This window comes from Octodon degus, unplaced genomic scaffold, assembly GCF_000260255.1.
Source record: "Octodon degus isolate 3935 unplaced genomic scaffold, OctDeg1.0 scaffold00026, whole genome shotgun sequence".
Taxonomy (NCBI): Eukaryota; Metazoa; Chordata; class Mammalia; order Rodentia; family Octodontidae; genus Octodon; species Octodon degus.
This window is the reverse complement of record NW_004524602.1, coordinates 1,678,240-1,693,577: the sequence shown is the minus strand read 5'-3', so window position 1 is coordinate 1,693,577 and position 15,338 is coordinate 1,678,240. Positions and strand designations below refer to the sequence as shown.

At 51.0% G+C, this 15,338-nt stretch overlaps 1 protein-coding gene across 3 annotated transcripts in view; it reads right to left on the bottom strand.

Annotated features, from left to right (window-relative positions):
• Pstpip1 (proline-serine-threonine phosphatase interacting protein 1) overlaps nt 1–12,263 on the bottom strand; it is a 31,099-nt gene extending 18,836 nt beyond the window's left edge. For all 3 annotated transcript variants that reach the window (XM_004628708.2, XM_023712704.1, XM_023712705.1), the window contains exon 1: nt 11,840–12,263. In XM_004628708.2, the coding sequence (XP_004628765.2) occupies nt 11,840–11,875 (36 nt within the window). In that variant the 5' untranslated portion in view covers nt 11,876–12,263. The remainder of the gene's footprint in view (nt 1–11,839) is intronic.
• Nucleotides 12,264–15,338: the final 3,075 nt, after the last annotated feature.

Here is a 15,338-nt window from a genome sequence, read left to right as displayed (position 1 = left end):
TGTGCAGGCCCTGGTTCAAATTCATTATTGAGAAAGAGAGAGACAGACACAGACAGACAGACAGACAGACAGAGATGGAGAGACAGAGATTTTTAGCTCACCCAGCCCCTCTCCAACCCCAGGCTGAGCTTTTCCAGTCTTACAGCACCCCACACACAAAGCCACCTGAGATGTGAGGGTCCATGTTGGGCTCCAACATATCATGGAGCCACAGGCCTGTGGCTGATGTTCACCACGCAGCCCTGGGCCCTGCCTGAGGGAGCCCTGCAGTTTCCATTGTCTCCAGAGTCTCCCCAGGAGGCACATGAACACAGGCAAGGGATAATTTGGCAATTTTTCTCAGTCATGCTGAGCACAGGGCAGAGATAATCCATGCACAGGGTGGTCACTCTGGCTTTGGACCAGGCCTGCCTGCCTGGAAAGCTTTGTTCTTTTGAGTCGGCTTCTTTGGTTGTGAAGACAGGAAGGCCCCAAACCCAGACTCCTGCCCAGGCTGTGAGGTCTCAGGGGGTCCAGCTCAGGGCTGTCTTTTCCTTTTCGTCCCTTTATGAAACCCGGATGTGCAGAAAAGGTAGAGGCCAGCAGGGGCGGTATGGGGATGGAAGTCCAGAAGGGCAGAGGCCAAGGATAGATGGAGCCTTTGCAGTAGCTGGGAGGGGAGGGGCTAGAGTCTGAGGCCCAGGAACTGGGGTTAGGGACAAAACAGGGGTGGGATTCAAATTCAGGGCAAGGGAAACAGCAGGTTAGGAGCCTTGGGGGGGGCATCTGCAGAAAAGCACAAGCCACACCCCTCCTGGGCTCTGAGCACAAGTGAGGGAGGATGGGCAGGGCCTGACAAAGGCCAAGACACTTAAGGAGCCCTGGAAATGGTGGCTGTGGTGATGGAAACACATCAACCATGAATCTACAGGCAAAAAAGTGGAAAGCAGAACTGCAGTCAAGTCCTGGCTGTGACATTCAGCTGGGCTGGGTGCTTCAGTTCCCAGGCCTCAGAGGTCCCATCTGTAAACCTGGGTAAGCACACCTTCTCTAGGCCCTGGCAGGGCTGTATTCTTCTTTGTAGCTGTGGGGAACCCAGGCTTGAGGCTTTCTCCCAGAGTTTAGATGGAGCTGCAGAGGCCCACACCTGCCTGTTAACCCCTGCCCTGAGGGCAAGGACAGACCCTGAAGTGCTTGGAAGATACAGTGGCCTCCTCTGCCAGCCTCAGTAGGTCTGGGCACTGTCTGAGCTCCCTCCTGGCCTGGGCTAGCAGGGACCCAGGCTAGCTGTTGAGGGAGTCCTGTGCCTGAAACTGTTCACTGTTTACTATGGACTTAGGCCAGAACTTGTGGAGCCTCTGTGCAAGCTCCTTCCATCTTGGGTTAGGAATCATCAGAGGACCGGGTTGAAATCCCTGCACCCCCACACAGTGGCTGTCTCGGCTCGTGGTCTTCTCCTGACCCTGACTGATAACCATACTGATAGGTGTTTTTCAGGGGCAGCAGAGAAACAGGAAGAAGGATAAAATGAAAGAGGCTCTATTTTCTTTGAGGACATGGGAGAGAAGGTGGGGAAGAATAAGGAATTCTCTCAACTACACAAAGGGAGGCTGAGGCTTTTATGGCCTGGGATGGAACTTGGAGGGGTTGTTTAGATATACCTGAGGGAGCTGACTGGGGCCTTCCCTGAGGTGGCGGGAAGGGTGAAAGGAAATTATGTCCTGGGCTAAGTTGAAGAAGGGGGACGTGATCCCGGGAGCATGGGCCTTTGTTTTAAGGGCATCGGCTGTGTCAGATGACCACCACAACGATTTCAGCAATTCACACTAGGCCTGAACCTATCACACACCATTTCCTGTGTCAACTTGCAGGGTCCATTTCCATCCCATTCTGCACCACAGTGAGGGCTTTGCAGATGCAGCCAAGAGAACACCTGCCTCCATGCCACACTGCCCCAGCCCCAGCCCCAGCCCCAGCCCCTACCCATCAGTCTTTCTTTAGAATTCATGACAGCCCTGCAACAGCAGGCCACACTTCCCTGCTGTCACTCCCAGCCAGCGCCCTAGCCTGGACTGTCACCCACTTCCTGGACTACCCACCACCTGTTTGCTGTCTAGAATCCCACATCTGGAAGAGTGGGCTCGGAACTGGTCCCAACCACAGGACAGATGTGCTGGAGTAAAGAAGAAGGGAACCCTTGTTTTACAGGCAGTGACACTCAAATGTAGGGTTTCCATCCTGACTTCCACAGCAGGTCTGAGCAGACCAAGGCCAGGATAGATGTCAGTTCCTTAAGGACCTTCCCTAACCAGTGTGAAGGCAATGACACTGAAAGTCAGTTTTGGGGAAGTCAGAGAAGTAAGGTGAGACCTGAGGACTCATCCCTGCCCCAAGAGCCAGAAGTGGGGCGGCCACAGGGAGGAGCCAACCACTGGAGAGGCTCCCATGGCAGGTGGGTCCTTAAGAGATTCAAGGAGGTGGTGTGATGGGGTTTGTCAAGGACTCATGGCTGGTTTTGGCAGCATAACCTCAGGAAGGCCCAAGCCTTAGGTCCCTCAATGATAAAATAAGAATAATAAAAACACCTCTCACTCAAGACTCCAAATAGCCAAAACCATTTTGAGAAAGAAGAACAAGTTTGGAGGATTTGCTCTTCTTGATTCTAGAGCTTACTACAAAGCTACAGTAATCAAAATAGTATGTACATCATAAGACAGACTTAGAGATCCATCAAAAACAGAGCCGAGCAATAAATACTCAAATGGTCAGCTAAATTTTTGACAAGGTTGCCAAGACCACTCAGTAGGGGAAAAGACAGACTCTTTGATGTGGAAAAACTGGTTATCCAACCTGCAAAAGAAACTTTGCCTTGTACCATCCACAGAAATTTATTTAAAATGGATTATTGACCTGAATATAAGACTTAAAACAGTGATTTCTTAAATATGGTATTAAAGCACAGGCAACAAAACAAAACTAGATACACTGGACCAGAAAGATGAGCAAACTGTACATCAAAAGACAATATCAAGAGAATGAAAGGACTATTTACAGAATGGGAGAACATAGCTGAAAACCATATTCCTGATAAGGAATGCATAAAAAACACTACTGAAACCCAACAACAAGAAGTGGACAGAGGCCTTTGATAAAATACTCCAAAGGTGTTTTTTTGCGGAACCAGAGGTTGAACTCAGGTCCTTGTGCTTGCCAGGCAAGCGTCCAAAGGTGATGTGCAAATGGCCAACAAGCCCGGGGAAAGCTACCTGACACTGTTAATCATGAGGGAAATGCAAATCAAAGTCACAGTGAGACACAACTTCATGCTCACTAGAATGGCCATGATAGTGAGAGAAAGAAAATAGCTGTTCAAAAAGTTAAACATAGGGCCAGCCTGATAGCTCAGCAGACTAAAGTGCCTGCTTAGGCAGAGCGCAGTGGCTGGAATTCAACCCCCAGTGTGCTGTGCTGGCCCCACAGGGCTGGCAGAGACAGTGATTGAGACTGAGCATGGTGGTGCTGTAATCCTAGCACTTTGGGGGACTGAAAACAGAAGGATCACTACAAGTCCGAGCTACATTGTGAGACCCTATAGACCCCGTAGAGCCTGTCCTAAATACATAAAAAACAAAACAGTTAAACATGGTAGGGCTGGGGTATAGCCTAGCAGTGGATTACTTGCTGGGGATAGTGGAGTGCGTGTCCAGCAAGCATGAGGTCTTAGGCTCCGTTCCAGCACAGGAAAAAGAAAAAAGATTACTTAATTGTGTTACATATGTTCACTACCAAAAGCCAAACTTCCAACTCTACAGTGCAAGGCCCTGGGTTTGACCCCCCCCCCCGACACCTGCAAATATAAACAGAGAAATGATCCAAATAATCCAGCAATTCACTTCTAGGTCTACACATGAAAGAACTGAAAGCAGGGAACCAAACAGACGCTGGTACACTAACTTTCACAGCATATTATTCACAGTAGCCTAAAGGCAGAAACAGTCCAAGCCTCCATCCATGGGGGAATGCATAGCCAAGTAATGTGTGTATTTTTATTATCTTTCTACAAAAGGGAAGACATTCTAACAGGTGTTACAAAACGGATAAAGGCGTATGCTAAATCAACTAAGCCAGACACAAAGGACAAATATTGTATGGTTCTACTTATATGAGATAGTTAGAAGAGCCAAATTCATAGGTACGCAAAGAATAGAGGTCACACAGGGGACAGGGAGAGCATGTTCTGATGGCATCTTAAATAGGACTCCAAGGCTGTGTGTTGAAGTCTTGGTTGCCACAGTGTGGCACTACTGAGAGGTGGGGGACCTCAGGAGGTGGGGCCTGATGGAAGGAGGTGGGAAGGTCATTGAGAGGAACACAGCATGCCCTAGAAGGGAGTGCTGAGACCCTAGCTCTCTTTTCTCCCTCCATCCTTCCTCTCTCCTCCCCTCCCTCTCTCCCTCCCTCCCTCCCCCTCTTCATTTTTATCTACTTCTGGGTCACAATGAAATGAGCAGCTCTACGCCACACGTGCTCCCGCCATAACGATCTGCCTCACAATGGGCTCTGAGTAACAGGACCAACCAATGACCATGGACTAGAACCTCTGAAAACATGAGCCCAAATCAATTTTCCTTCTTTTGAGTTCATTTCCTTACATATTCAGTCACTGTGATGAACTGACTGACCCAGAAAGGGGCAGGAAGCCATGTGTAATGTAGAATTTTTATTCAGGGTAATTATTGGCTCTGGAAATAGGTAATGAATGCACTTTAAAATGGTTAAAATAGGGCTGGGGCTGGTAGAATGCTTGGTTGGAAGGCATGAGGCTGTAGGTTCCAGCCTCAGCAGAGGAAAAAAAATTAGGCATTTCTGTTACATATGTTCACCACCAAAACCGATCCTTCAAGTCTACTGTCAGGTAAGTCAGGTTAAGTCAACGGTTCTCAAGCCTCATCACACATTTGAGGTCACACAGGGACTGCTCGTGGTCTTGTTCACTGTGGTGGGCAGGAGGTAATTTGTGACTCCTGACAGCCTCCTCGCCCTCCTCACCCTCACCTCACCCTAGGCAATGGGAGCTCTTATATCACTTCCTCCCAAATGAGGAATATGAGGTCCAAAAGGGGAAAAGACTCACCCAGTTCACCCATCAAAGGATGGGGCCAGGTGAAGTTTCACAACAGCCTGTTTACTTGGCAACACAAGGTCAAGGACCTTGTGGAGCCAGCACAGAGGAGAGCCCTGTTGTGGGCAGCCAGGGTATATGGTACCTCCTTCCCCTGCTTGAAGTCAAGTTTTGGTTTTTGCCTAGATTTCCTTCCATTGTGTGGTTTACAGTGTGAGCCAGGCACCAGGTGGGAAGGGAGGGGATCCTAGACCCTTTTACATGAGAGAAAATAGCTATTGTCAGGGAGGGTACAAAATGCAGAAAAGTCTGCCTCCAACACTATGTGCAGAGAAGGACCCTTCACAATCCAGCAGGGCCTCTGACCAGCTGTCACTTTGCACATCACCCACCTGCCCCTGCCCCCTATCTTCTCTTTGCCTCTGCTGGACTTTCCACCTGGAACGCCATGTGCAGCCAAAGAAGGCCCCTGCTCATGGCCAGGGGTCTCCCAGCTCTTGGAAGGGCAGGGGCAGCAGGGAAAGCTAAACTCCTGGGCCCAGTGCACAGTGGTCATCCAAGAGCCCATTCTGTTCCTGCAAGGAGTCAAACCAAAGGTGGGACTTTGGCATTGACCAGAGCATTGTGGTCCACGAATGCTGGTGGTGACCTCTGCTGGCGTCACAGAAGCAGAGCAAGCACTGGCCACAAACCTCTGCTTTCTCCTAACACCATCTGTGGCCGGCCACATCCTGGGGAGTGGACACTGTGCAGCTAAGCTGTTGGTCCTCAGGGAGCCCATGCACCACAAAGCATACACAGCCGAGCAAGAGGTGAAGCTGTGGAACCACAAGCATGGCCTAAAAATACCACTGCGGCCCTGGAGGTAAGCATGGCTTGGTTTTGTTTTAAAATATCTTCATGATACACATACTCTATATTTACTTGTAGAAATTTGGGGTGGTGGGAGAAGGGGGATGATCAACCATTCCTAAATCTACAGAAACAAGTGCTCAAGTGTAAGGACCGGGCTTTCATTCTGCATGAGCTCTCACTGAGCCCACAGCAAACTAGCTGACCTCTTTATGCTGCAAGAGCCCATGAAGACCTCAGCCCACCCTTGCCCTACCATGTCCAAGTGCCACTAGGGAAACAGAAAGACACAGACTGCTTCCTTATAGGCTTTTTGGGGACCCAGTGGTACAGCTCTCACAATGCCTGCCATATATAGGCACCTAACAAGTGGACGCTGTGGATGTTCCTCTAGGGCTGACCAAAGTAGTGGGAACTGGGAGAGCTAAACCTTCATGAAACTTGAAATAAATCCCCATTTTATCATTTTGATTTTCTGAATAAGCAATATTTTTACTATGGTTCAAAAACTGCATAGTGTGAAGGAGTCTCTTCAGGATAATCCTCAGAACTGCCTGCCCTCACCCTTCATCCATCTGTTTTCCATTCTCCTGACAATGGCCCCTTCACTGAGGCTGTCTAGGGATCCTGAGGACATGAACACACGTGAGGGGCAGTGCTGGCTCCCCCTTGACCACAGGCTCCGAGACCCCCATGATGCGGCTCTGTAGCTCTTACACAAACACTGCATCTCACAGACAGCTCCCAAGATACCCCTTTCCTCCAACATCATGGCAGCCAGTGGCACAAAGGCCTGACAGCTTAGGCTACAGCAGCCACTTCCTGTGCTGTCCACACACCCTGCTGCTTCTCAGCCCTGGGTCCAAGGGCCACTGGGCTCCCAGCCTTTGAGGTCACCCTCAAAGCTGATATGAGTACTGCTCCCCACCACAGGTTCAGACCCCTCCATGGCTCCCTGTCCCTCCTTCCTGTATAAAGGTTGCCCCCCAGAGAGAGAACTCCAGGATTACAGAGCAGCTGTTGAGAATGAGAACAGCCCCTCTCTTCCATTCAAAAGTACCTCCTGTCCTGAAAAGTTTCCTACAGAAATAATCCTCAGGGAAAAGTCTATGTGTGTAAAGGTATCCCCTGTATCATGGTCCTGAGCAATGCGTAGCTGGCCTAATGTACATGTCCAAGGATAGGGGATTGGAAAAATATGTGATAGTGTGTCCACTGAATTTGTTTTTTAGTTTTAGTTTTTTTTTTTTTTTGGCAAACCGGGGATTGAACTCAGACCCTTGCACTTGGCAGGGAAGTGCTTATTCTACTGAGCCATCTCCCTGGCCCCCTGTCCACTGAATTTGAAAGCTGGAGAACAGTGCAGCCAGGAGCCACAGTGCTGCTGAAGATGAGGACCCACCCCCACTCGCACAGTGTCCACACCGAGAAGCAGGAGGGTTGCCCACTACTGAACACCACTAACTTACACGTAGTTAAGATGGTAAATCTTATGTGGTTGAACAGTTTGTCATGTGTGTTACCCTAACCCCTTACCCCCCATCAAATTTCTGAAGGGGAATATGGATTTTTGGTAATCTAGGTACAATCTACAACCAGTCATGGTCATATAGATCTTGCTGGAGACTGTTCTGCCCAAACTTTGGGGCCTATTTTATGCTGTACAGTTTCACCCTAAAGGATTCACTCAATTCCCAGGCTGCATGGGATAGCATTCGGCCTCACCCTGGTTTCCATTGTGACCAGTCAGGTTAACCACAGTGATCCCAATTCCTACTTTGTATCATTTCTGGGTTTCCATTTGTTTTGTTTTGAGATGATTTCCCCATCTTTTTAAGACAGGGTTTTGCTATGCAGTTCAGGCAGGCCTTGAACTCACTTTGTAGCCCAGGCTGTCCTTGAACTCTCAGCAATCCTTCTGCCTCAGCCTCCTGAGTGCTAGGAATACAGGCATGTGCCACCATGCCTGGTTGTTTCAAGTCAATCTTGCTGTGTTTCCCAGGGTGGCCTCAAACACACGAACCCCCCTTTCTCAGCCTCTCAAACAGCCAAAGTTACAGGTGTGTGTTATCATGAGGCGCCTCTTGGTGTCTTCTTAAAGCAAACATAAAGCAAAGTACAAGACCAGAGAAAGACTTATGATAACGCATAAGATTCATATTCGGCAGAATTATGTGACACAATGGATTTAGAAATGTTTTCAATTCCCTTTTACTGTATCTCCCAGAATAATTTCTTGTCAGCTAATGGATGCTTTCACTTTTGACTAATACATCTCAGTACAAATAATCAGGGACAAATTCTTCCGGTACCTGAGAGATAAGTGATTCCACTGACCCATTTTACATTGTGTATATTTTACCACAATTTAAAATAAAAATTTAAATAGAAAAGTAGGAAAGCATACAAAGTTATACACATGATTTTCTTGTACCTGTGTAGGATATTCTTATGGAAGCACAGCAAAGAATATTTTTAGACTCATCAGCCTGAAACAATGAATAATAAGGGTGGGTATTTTTTCCCCTCTGTTTTTCTCCATTTTCCCATTGTCCTTCTTAGGTTCTTGTATTATTTGGATGGTTTCTTTAGAAGATGTCTATTTAACTTTAAGAGCCTAGGACATGAAAAGTGTCTTAAAAATGTCAGCCTTGGGACCAGAGGACAGGTCCTGGAGCAGGGACAGGCAGCTAGCTCCCGGACAGGCCAAAGTGGCTGCTCTTAGCACTTTTCTCTGTTGTTTCCTAAATGGGGAACCACAGAGTCTCGAGACCAGGAAGGGGAAGGGGAACCACAGAAGAGGGACACCCTAGGCAGGACGCAGAGGGAAGGGGTGGGCCTGGCCCAGCCTTGGCTGGCTGTGTCCCTGGCCAGTCACCTCTACCTAGTAACAGGGCCCTCACCTGCTCCATGGGCAAGGAGCTTCCAGGTAAAGCTGCATCTCAAAGACAGAGAGAAGACCACAGTCAGAGGAGCACTCAGGCCTGCTGTCCCCTGGCCCCTGGGGGCCACCCTGAGAGGCCCTTGCTTTCCTTTTCAATATGCCCAGAGATGTGGCTCTCCAAAGCATCCGGTTTACAACCATATCTTCTCTCTTAACAGCTACACCCAGGGATTCCCCTGTGAAGGCCAGATGGGTGGTGCAGGGACGTGGGACACTGCTTTTCTCAGCATACACCTGGACAGCCCAATTACCTGGGACCCAAGCACATTACTGTGACTTGCTTAGGGACAATATTGTCTCATGTATCTGAGTGGATGTGGGGTGGAGCTCAGGACTCAGTGAATCTTCTAGACAAAAATTTTACTCAAAACACATCTACAGAATCTAACAAACCTGAAATGGAAGATAAGATGGGGTCAGGAAGACAAACAAACTGCCCATACATTTATTCTACAAACATTCACCTGGCACACACCACTCTCCCTATTTATTGTGATCCAGTTTGATGAGGCTGAGGTAGGGCGGCATCTGGCCTTCCCTGGCTTTCCTGCCCTTCCACTCGGTGCAGGCACAGGTTGTAGGAGAGCTAAGGTCTTAGAAGGGAGGCTGAGATCTCAGCTCCATTGTGTCTGGTAGCTCTGGAGCTCTGAGACTCAGCCACAAACTTCCTGCAGAGCAGCAATGCTCTTTGTCTTGCATGCCTAACAGAAGTCATATTATTCTTTCCTTGGGCTGCAGCTTGGCCTGAGCATGCCTTGCCTTCCTCCTACAGGGGCTGTAGCTGTGTCCTGCCGCAGCCGACAGCAGGCTGCAGAAGCCGTAGCGTGGCCACGTGGATAGCTCTGCAGGAAACCCAACAAGAGATGGGGTAAACCTTCCCATGCTGAACCTTCTGACCACTTCTGAGCTACTGTATCTGCTTTTTATAACTACTTTATTTCCATCTTAGCTACCTGTGGTCTACAAGACCACTTCTGTTTGGATCCACCTATATATCTGTCACCAACTGTGTCGTGGTGGCAGGTGGATGTTGGATGACTGCTACATGTGTTGGACCCTGATCAAGTTGTGGGTAACACAATAGTTCACTGCCCTAACTCAAAGCCATGTGCAAAGGCTGTGGGTGTTGGTGACCTGAGGCTCAGGGTTTCCTTCCACTAGATAGGGACGTCATTTTCAGCTGGGTTCTGTAGGTTGTACAGCTTCTGGGTTGGAAAACGGGAAGAGGCCCCTCAGGGCAGTTTCTGCTGCTAGATAGATTCATCTGTGATCTGAGCTTGAGAATTCTGTTCTCCCCACCTCCCCTGATCTCCTTGCCCCACTGAGAGGTCAAAGGACAGAATTCCCCTCCACTTCCCCAATGTGGATCCCACGGCCCAAAACCCAGTGTATGCCAGGTCCACAAGGGATAAAGAAATTCCCTAGCTGACACCGGCATGGAGTTAGCTTGCTAGGCTTAATTCCAGCTCCACGACCTTGCCTAAGTCCCTTATATTCTCTGTGCTTCACTTTCCTCATCTAATGTTCAGGATAACAACAGTGTCTACTTCACTGGTTACTATGGGAATTAAATGAGTGACTATGTACATAGCCCTGAGCATGGCATTTGCCACATCTTTAGAGCTCCATAAATATATATTAGTGTCCTGTACTGGGCCAGCTGGGCCCCACAGTAGGACACTAGGACTATGCCTCTGGAGCAAGTGATTTCCACAGTGACCTGCTCTGTCCCTTTCTAGGAAAGCTGTCCCCTCACTCAGGCCCAGCAGCTCTAGGGATGAGGAGACACCTGGGGACCATGAAGCAGCCACAGCTGAGTGTGACAAGTGCAGGCGTGGACAGGATGCCACTCAGGAAGCTGCCACACCCGACCCTACCACCATCCCTGCCCCCCAAGCTCTGCCTCAGGGAAGGTTCTGGACTAGAGCACCCTGGTGCCTGCCTGGGTGGAGCCAGCTCTGCCGCTGTCAGCTCTTGTGGGCTGGGCCTCTCTGTCCTCCAGTGAATGATGGGGAAATTGAGGCCCATCAGTTCTGCCCTCAGAGCAGCAGTACAAGGGAAGCAGGCTACTTATGCCAAGCTGGCTCTGAAGGGAAAGAAACCTGGTTCTTCTGCCCAGTCCTCCTAGCTGCTCTTGGGACAAGGCACTGGAGCAGGCAGGGCTAAGGCAGCTGAGCAGAGGTCAGGACAGTCTTCTTTGGGGATCAAAGAGGGGACAAGCAGCACAACCACATTCCTTCTCCAACCGTAGAGGTCTCCACTTGTCCCCAGAAGCCAAAGGAAGGCCAAGCACAAGCAGAAAGCGGTGTGGGTAGACTATGACTCCACTTGCAGGCTATGTGGACTGATAAGCCCAGCTAGGTGCCCTATTTCATGGGCAAAAGGCCTTAATTACAACTGGACTGAATTTAAGAAAGCAAGCAAGGCACTGCCCACTCCTTGGAGGACCCCCAAGGTCTGCAGTGGGCAAGGAATTGGGCAAGGGAAGAGAGCTACCATTCAGGGTGCAGCAAGGTGCTGGGGCATTCATACTTCAAGCACCTGAAACTGGGTGTTTATTTGTCCTTATCTCCATTATACAGACAGAGAAGCTGAGGCACAGAGGCATTGAATGACTCACCCAGCCCGTCAGTCACAAGGTCAAGATCTGAACCCATGTGTCTGTCCCAGACCTCTGACCTGCTCTCCACTCCCTGCCAACATGGCCTTCTCAAGCCCCACCAGTGTTGGGCTCTCCTGGAAGCTCCTGCTGTGGAGCACAGAGTACATACAGCACCCAAGTACCCCAGCCAGTGATCCCTTTGCTTTTTACTCACAAGGAACAGTGGCCCAGGCTACCTCTAAGACAGGACCAAAATTCAGCCTCTGTGAGACCACACTCCCATCCCTGCCTTGGGACACTTGAGACACTTCAGCCCAGATGGCCTGGCGGCCTCACTCACCCAGAAAGAATCTCGGAACTGCAGCTGAGGCATCATCCTTGTGTCTGCTGAGCAAAGCTTGCACTCCCGCCTGGGCAGGGCCGACTGTGGCCAGGCTCCAGGAGCACCGTCCAGGCCCCCTCCTGTCCAAGCCGGCGCCGTCTGCAGTGCTTAGAAGGCAGCCACAGGCCAGAGACAACTGCCACAGGGGGAGAAAGGGCTCAACCTGTTTTGTTTAGGACTAGAACCAGCAGCAAATGAGGAAGGAGCTGTGGCCAGGGATGGGAGGGCGAGCAGAGGCGGCCCCTTCAGCCTTTGCAATGAACACATAGGCCAGGCCCCAGGGCAGAGAGCAGGATGCCAGCCCTGGGGGAGGCAGGGCCGGCTGAGTGAGGAAGGCTGTGCACCAGCCAGGCAGGCAAGCAGGCAGCCTGCGGCCTGTGAGGAAGGCTTGTGCAACCTCCCAGGCCAGCACCAGGGCCCGCACCCACAGGAAGTGGAGCTGTAGGGCTCCCCTGTGCAGCCCCGCCTGCCACCTGCCACGTCGCTGCCTGCCCCTGCCTGCCCCTGCTCCTGCCTCAGCCTGGTTTATAATCAGAGCTGTAAATGCTGGATGCTCACAGTCCACTTATACTGTGAACACCAGGAACTCAGGACCCCAGGGGCTGTCACTCATCTGCCCAGCCCTACTCCAGGCCAGGCCCAGAAAGGCAGGATCCTCATGGCTCCCCTAAACCTGCAGCATCTATTTCCTCCAGCCCTGCTGCCTGGTGTCCTAGCTCCTATTCCTGAGAAGCTGATGCCCTGAGGCAGAAACAGCTGTTCTCTGGGGCTGTGAAGTACAAGGGGTAGGGGTAAGGGGTAGGGGTGGGGTCAGTGGCCAAGATAGCCAGGTCCCCTGACACCACTCTGTCCCTCTGCAAGATCCTTTGGGCAGGGCTGCCAGAACACGATGGAGTCTTTAAGGTCAATAATTGGATTCATGGGGCCAGGGAGATGGCTCAGCAGAATAAGTGCTTCTCTGGCAAGCACAAGGGCCTGAGTTCAATCCCCGGTTCCACAAAAAATATAAAAATAAAAACAATAACTGGATTCAGGCTGTAGTGGCACACACTCGTAGTCCCAGCACTTGAGAAGCTGAGGCCAGAGGATCACCATGAGGTCAAGACCAGTGTAGGCTACAACAGTAAACTCAAGGCCAGCCTGAACTACATGGCAAGACTCCATCTCAGAAATAAAAAAATGAAGACTGGATTCAGCCTTGAGAGACAGTACCACAAAGGCACAGACAGGAGCTAGGAAGCCCAGGCTGAGACCCAGTTTTGATGTAGTGGCTCCAGCTCGCTGAGCCTCAGCCTCTCCAACTGACACCTCCAGTTTCTGGAACAGACAATGTTAAAAACACTTGGAGAAGCTCTGGTTTGGTAGGGCAGAACCAGGACGTACACCCTCATGCTGCAAAGTGGAGGGTCTCAAGACTAGGGCTGCTGGTGAAACGGGGAGCAGGGGGGCTGGAGAGATGGCTCAGTAGAATAAGTGCTTGCCTGGCAAGCACAAGGGCCTGAGTTCAATCCCTGGTTTCACCAAAAAAAAAAAAAAAAAAAAAAAGAAAAAGAAGAAGAAAGAAAGAAAGAAAAGGGGAGTCGGGCTATCCAAGAATCACTGCTTTCCCTGGTGCCTGGCTTACAGTCACCTGGCCTGAAAAGACACAACTGCTGCAGAAATAGCTAAGCTCCCACATGCCAATTACCTTCCCTGGGGCTTAGAGAAGGGGCACACCCAGGCCCTGGAAACACCATCCAGAGGGAACATGTCATAGAGCAGCAGGACCACCCTGGAGCCCCACACCCCCAGGATCCTTGGGCCTGGAGTAATAACACCCTTAGCATCACAGCACCCTGAACAGCTTTCTGCTACTTCCAGCAGCAGATGCTACTGCAGAGTCACCTCGGGCACCAGTGGCCACGTACTGAGCTGCACCTCTCCTCCCCAGTGTGCCACTTGAGCTCAGCTTCTCCATGTGTCAGATGCACTGAGCCCATTAGTTCTGCGGAGGACTCCACCACCTCCTTTCACTGGCAGAGCTTCCGGCTGGGCTCCCTTCCGCCTCTCCAGGTGTTCTTCCCATTACCTCCCACAAGCATCAGCCAGAGTTCGCCTTTCCTCTCCCAGGAGGCCTCAGCCCACTTTGACTTCCACATCTCAGACCTGACCTGATCTCCACTGCGCCAACACTCCCACCCCTCCAGAATAGCCTTGAGGGGCCCACACATGGGTCTTCCTTTCCCAAGCATACAGGTCCAGCAGGAGTTCTTAGCCAGAAAGGAGTCGTCCCCCCCGCCCCCTCCCCCTCCGCCGCCCAGCTCTCCACTTTTGCAGCTTCCAGCCTGTCACCTAGAGCCATCACTCTGGTTTGCACATCACTGGCTTCCTCTCAGGGACCATCTCGCTCAGTTGGCCTCTGTCCGTGCTCCTCCTCTATAGACGAGCAGCTAGGGATGGTACCAGGTCTGTCTGCCCCAGAGCTCTAGCTCTAAACCACCATAGTTGTCCTCTTGCAGAAGCCTCTGTTAAAGGGGGTCTCATCCTTTCCCTGCTTCCACCATGAGAAATGCTCACCCCAGTTGACAGGTGGCCATGTAGCCCAGGGAGATGTCAGAGCTGACTGTGCCATTGGAATGAGAGTGGGGCCATGGCACTTACTCTTTATCCACTGTGTCATTTGCATCCATTGGAGATGCTTTTGGCAGCAAGGATGTCAACAAGAGGACTGGAAGGGGGAAGCAGATTACCACCCACACAAGGGTCTGGAGGTAGTAATCCTACAAGGGAGGTGCCTCAGGGACGGGGGACCCTTTCTCTAAGTCTCCTCCATCAGTGTTCTTCCTCCAGCTGGGAACCAGGAGCTGCAGCAGCTTAAGTCCTTGACTCCAGAAGTGGCTACATCCAGGCAGAAAGCAGAGGTCTGCCTGCATGTCCTATGTCCTCTATGTCTTGCACCTACCCTGGCCTCTAGGACACCTCTCCGGGCCCTCACAGCCCAGCAGCAGCCACATGCTGCCACTTCCCCCTCATTGCCATGGCTTTGGGAGCCCTAGATGGAGTTGCTGTGGATGCTGGCAGCAACATGGCCTTCTCTTCAGCCCAGGTCCTCCAACACTGCTGATCACTACTCCCATGCTAGGGCTGACAGGAGAGGTACACATGGTTTCTGCCTCCAGGGGACCACAACAGAAAGATGTGCTAATGAATGAGGCTGGGAGGGGTAAGATGAGAGGGTGTTGTGATCATCCTAAGAGGAGGATGAAGGCGATGAAGCCAGGCACCTAGAGGGTGGAGGTGGACAGAGCAGGACCAGACATCCAAGATCCCCCAGGAAAGGGAAACATGCAGTCCAAGGCCTCCCCCATAAGCCACCCTGGCTGCAAGAAAGTCATTGCCTTTTAGCTACTGTTCCTGCTGCTTGTCTTCTTGAGGTCTGGCAGCTATGCAGGGCCAGGCTGTCAGGGAAAACCCCACC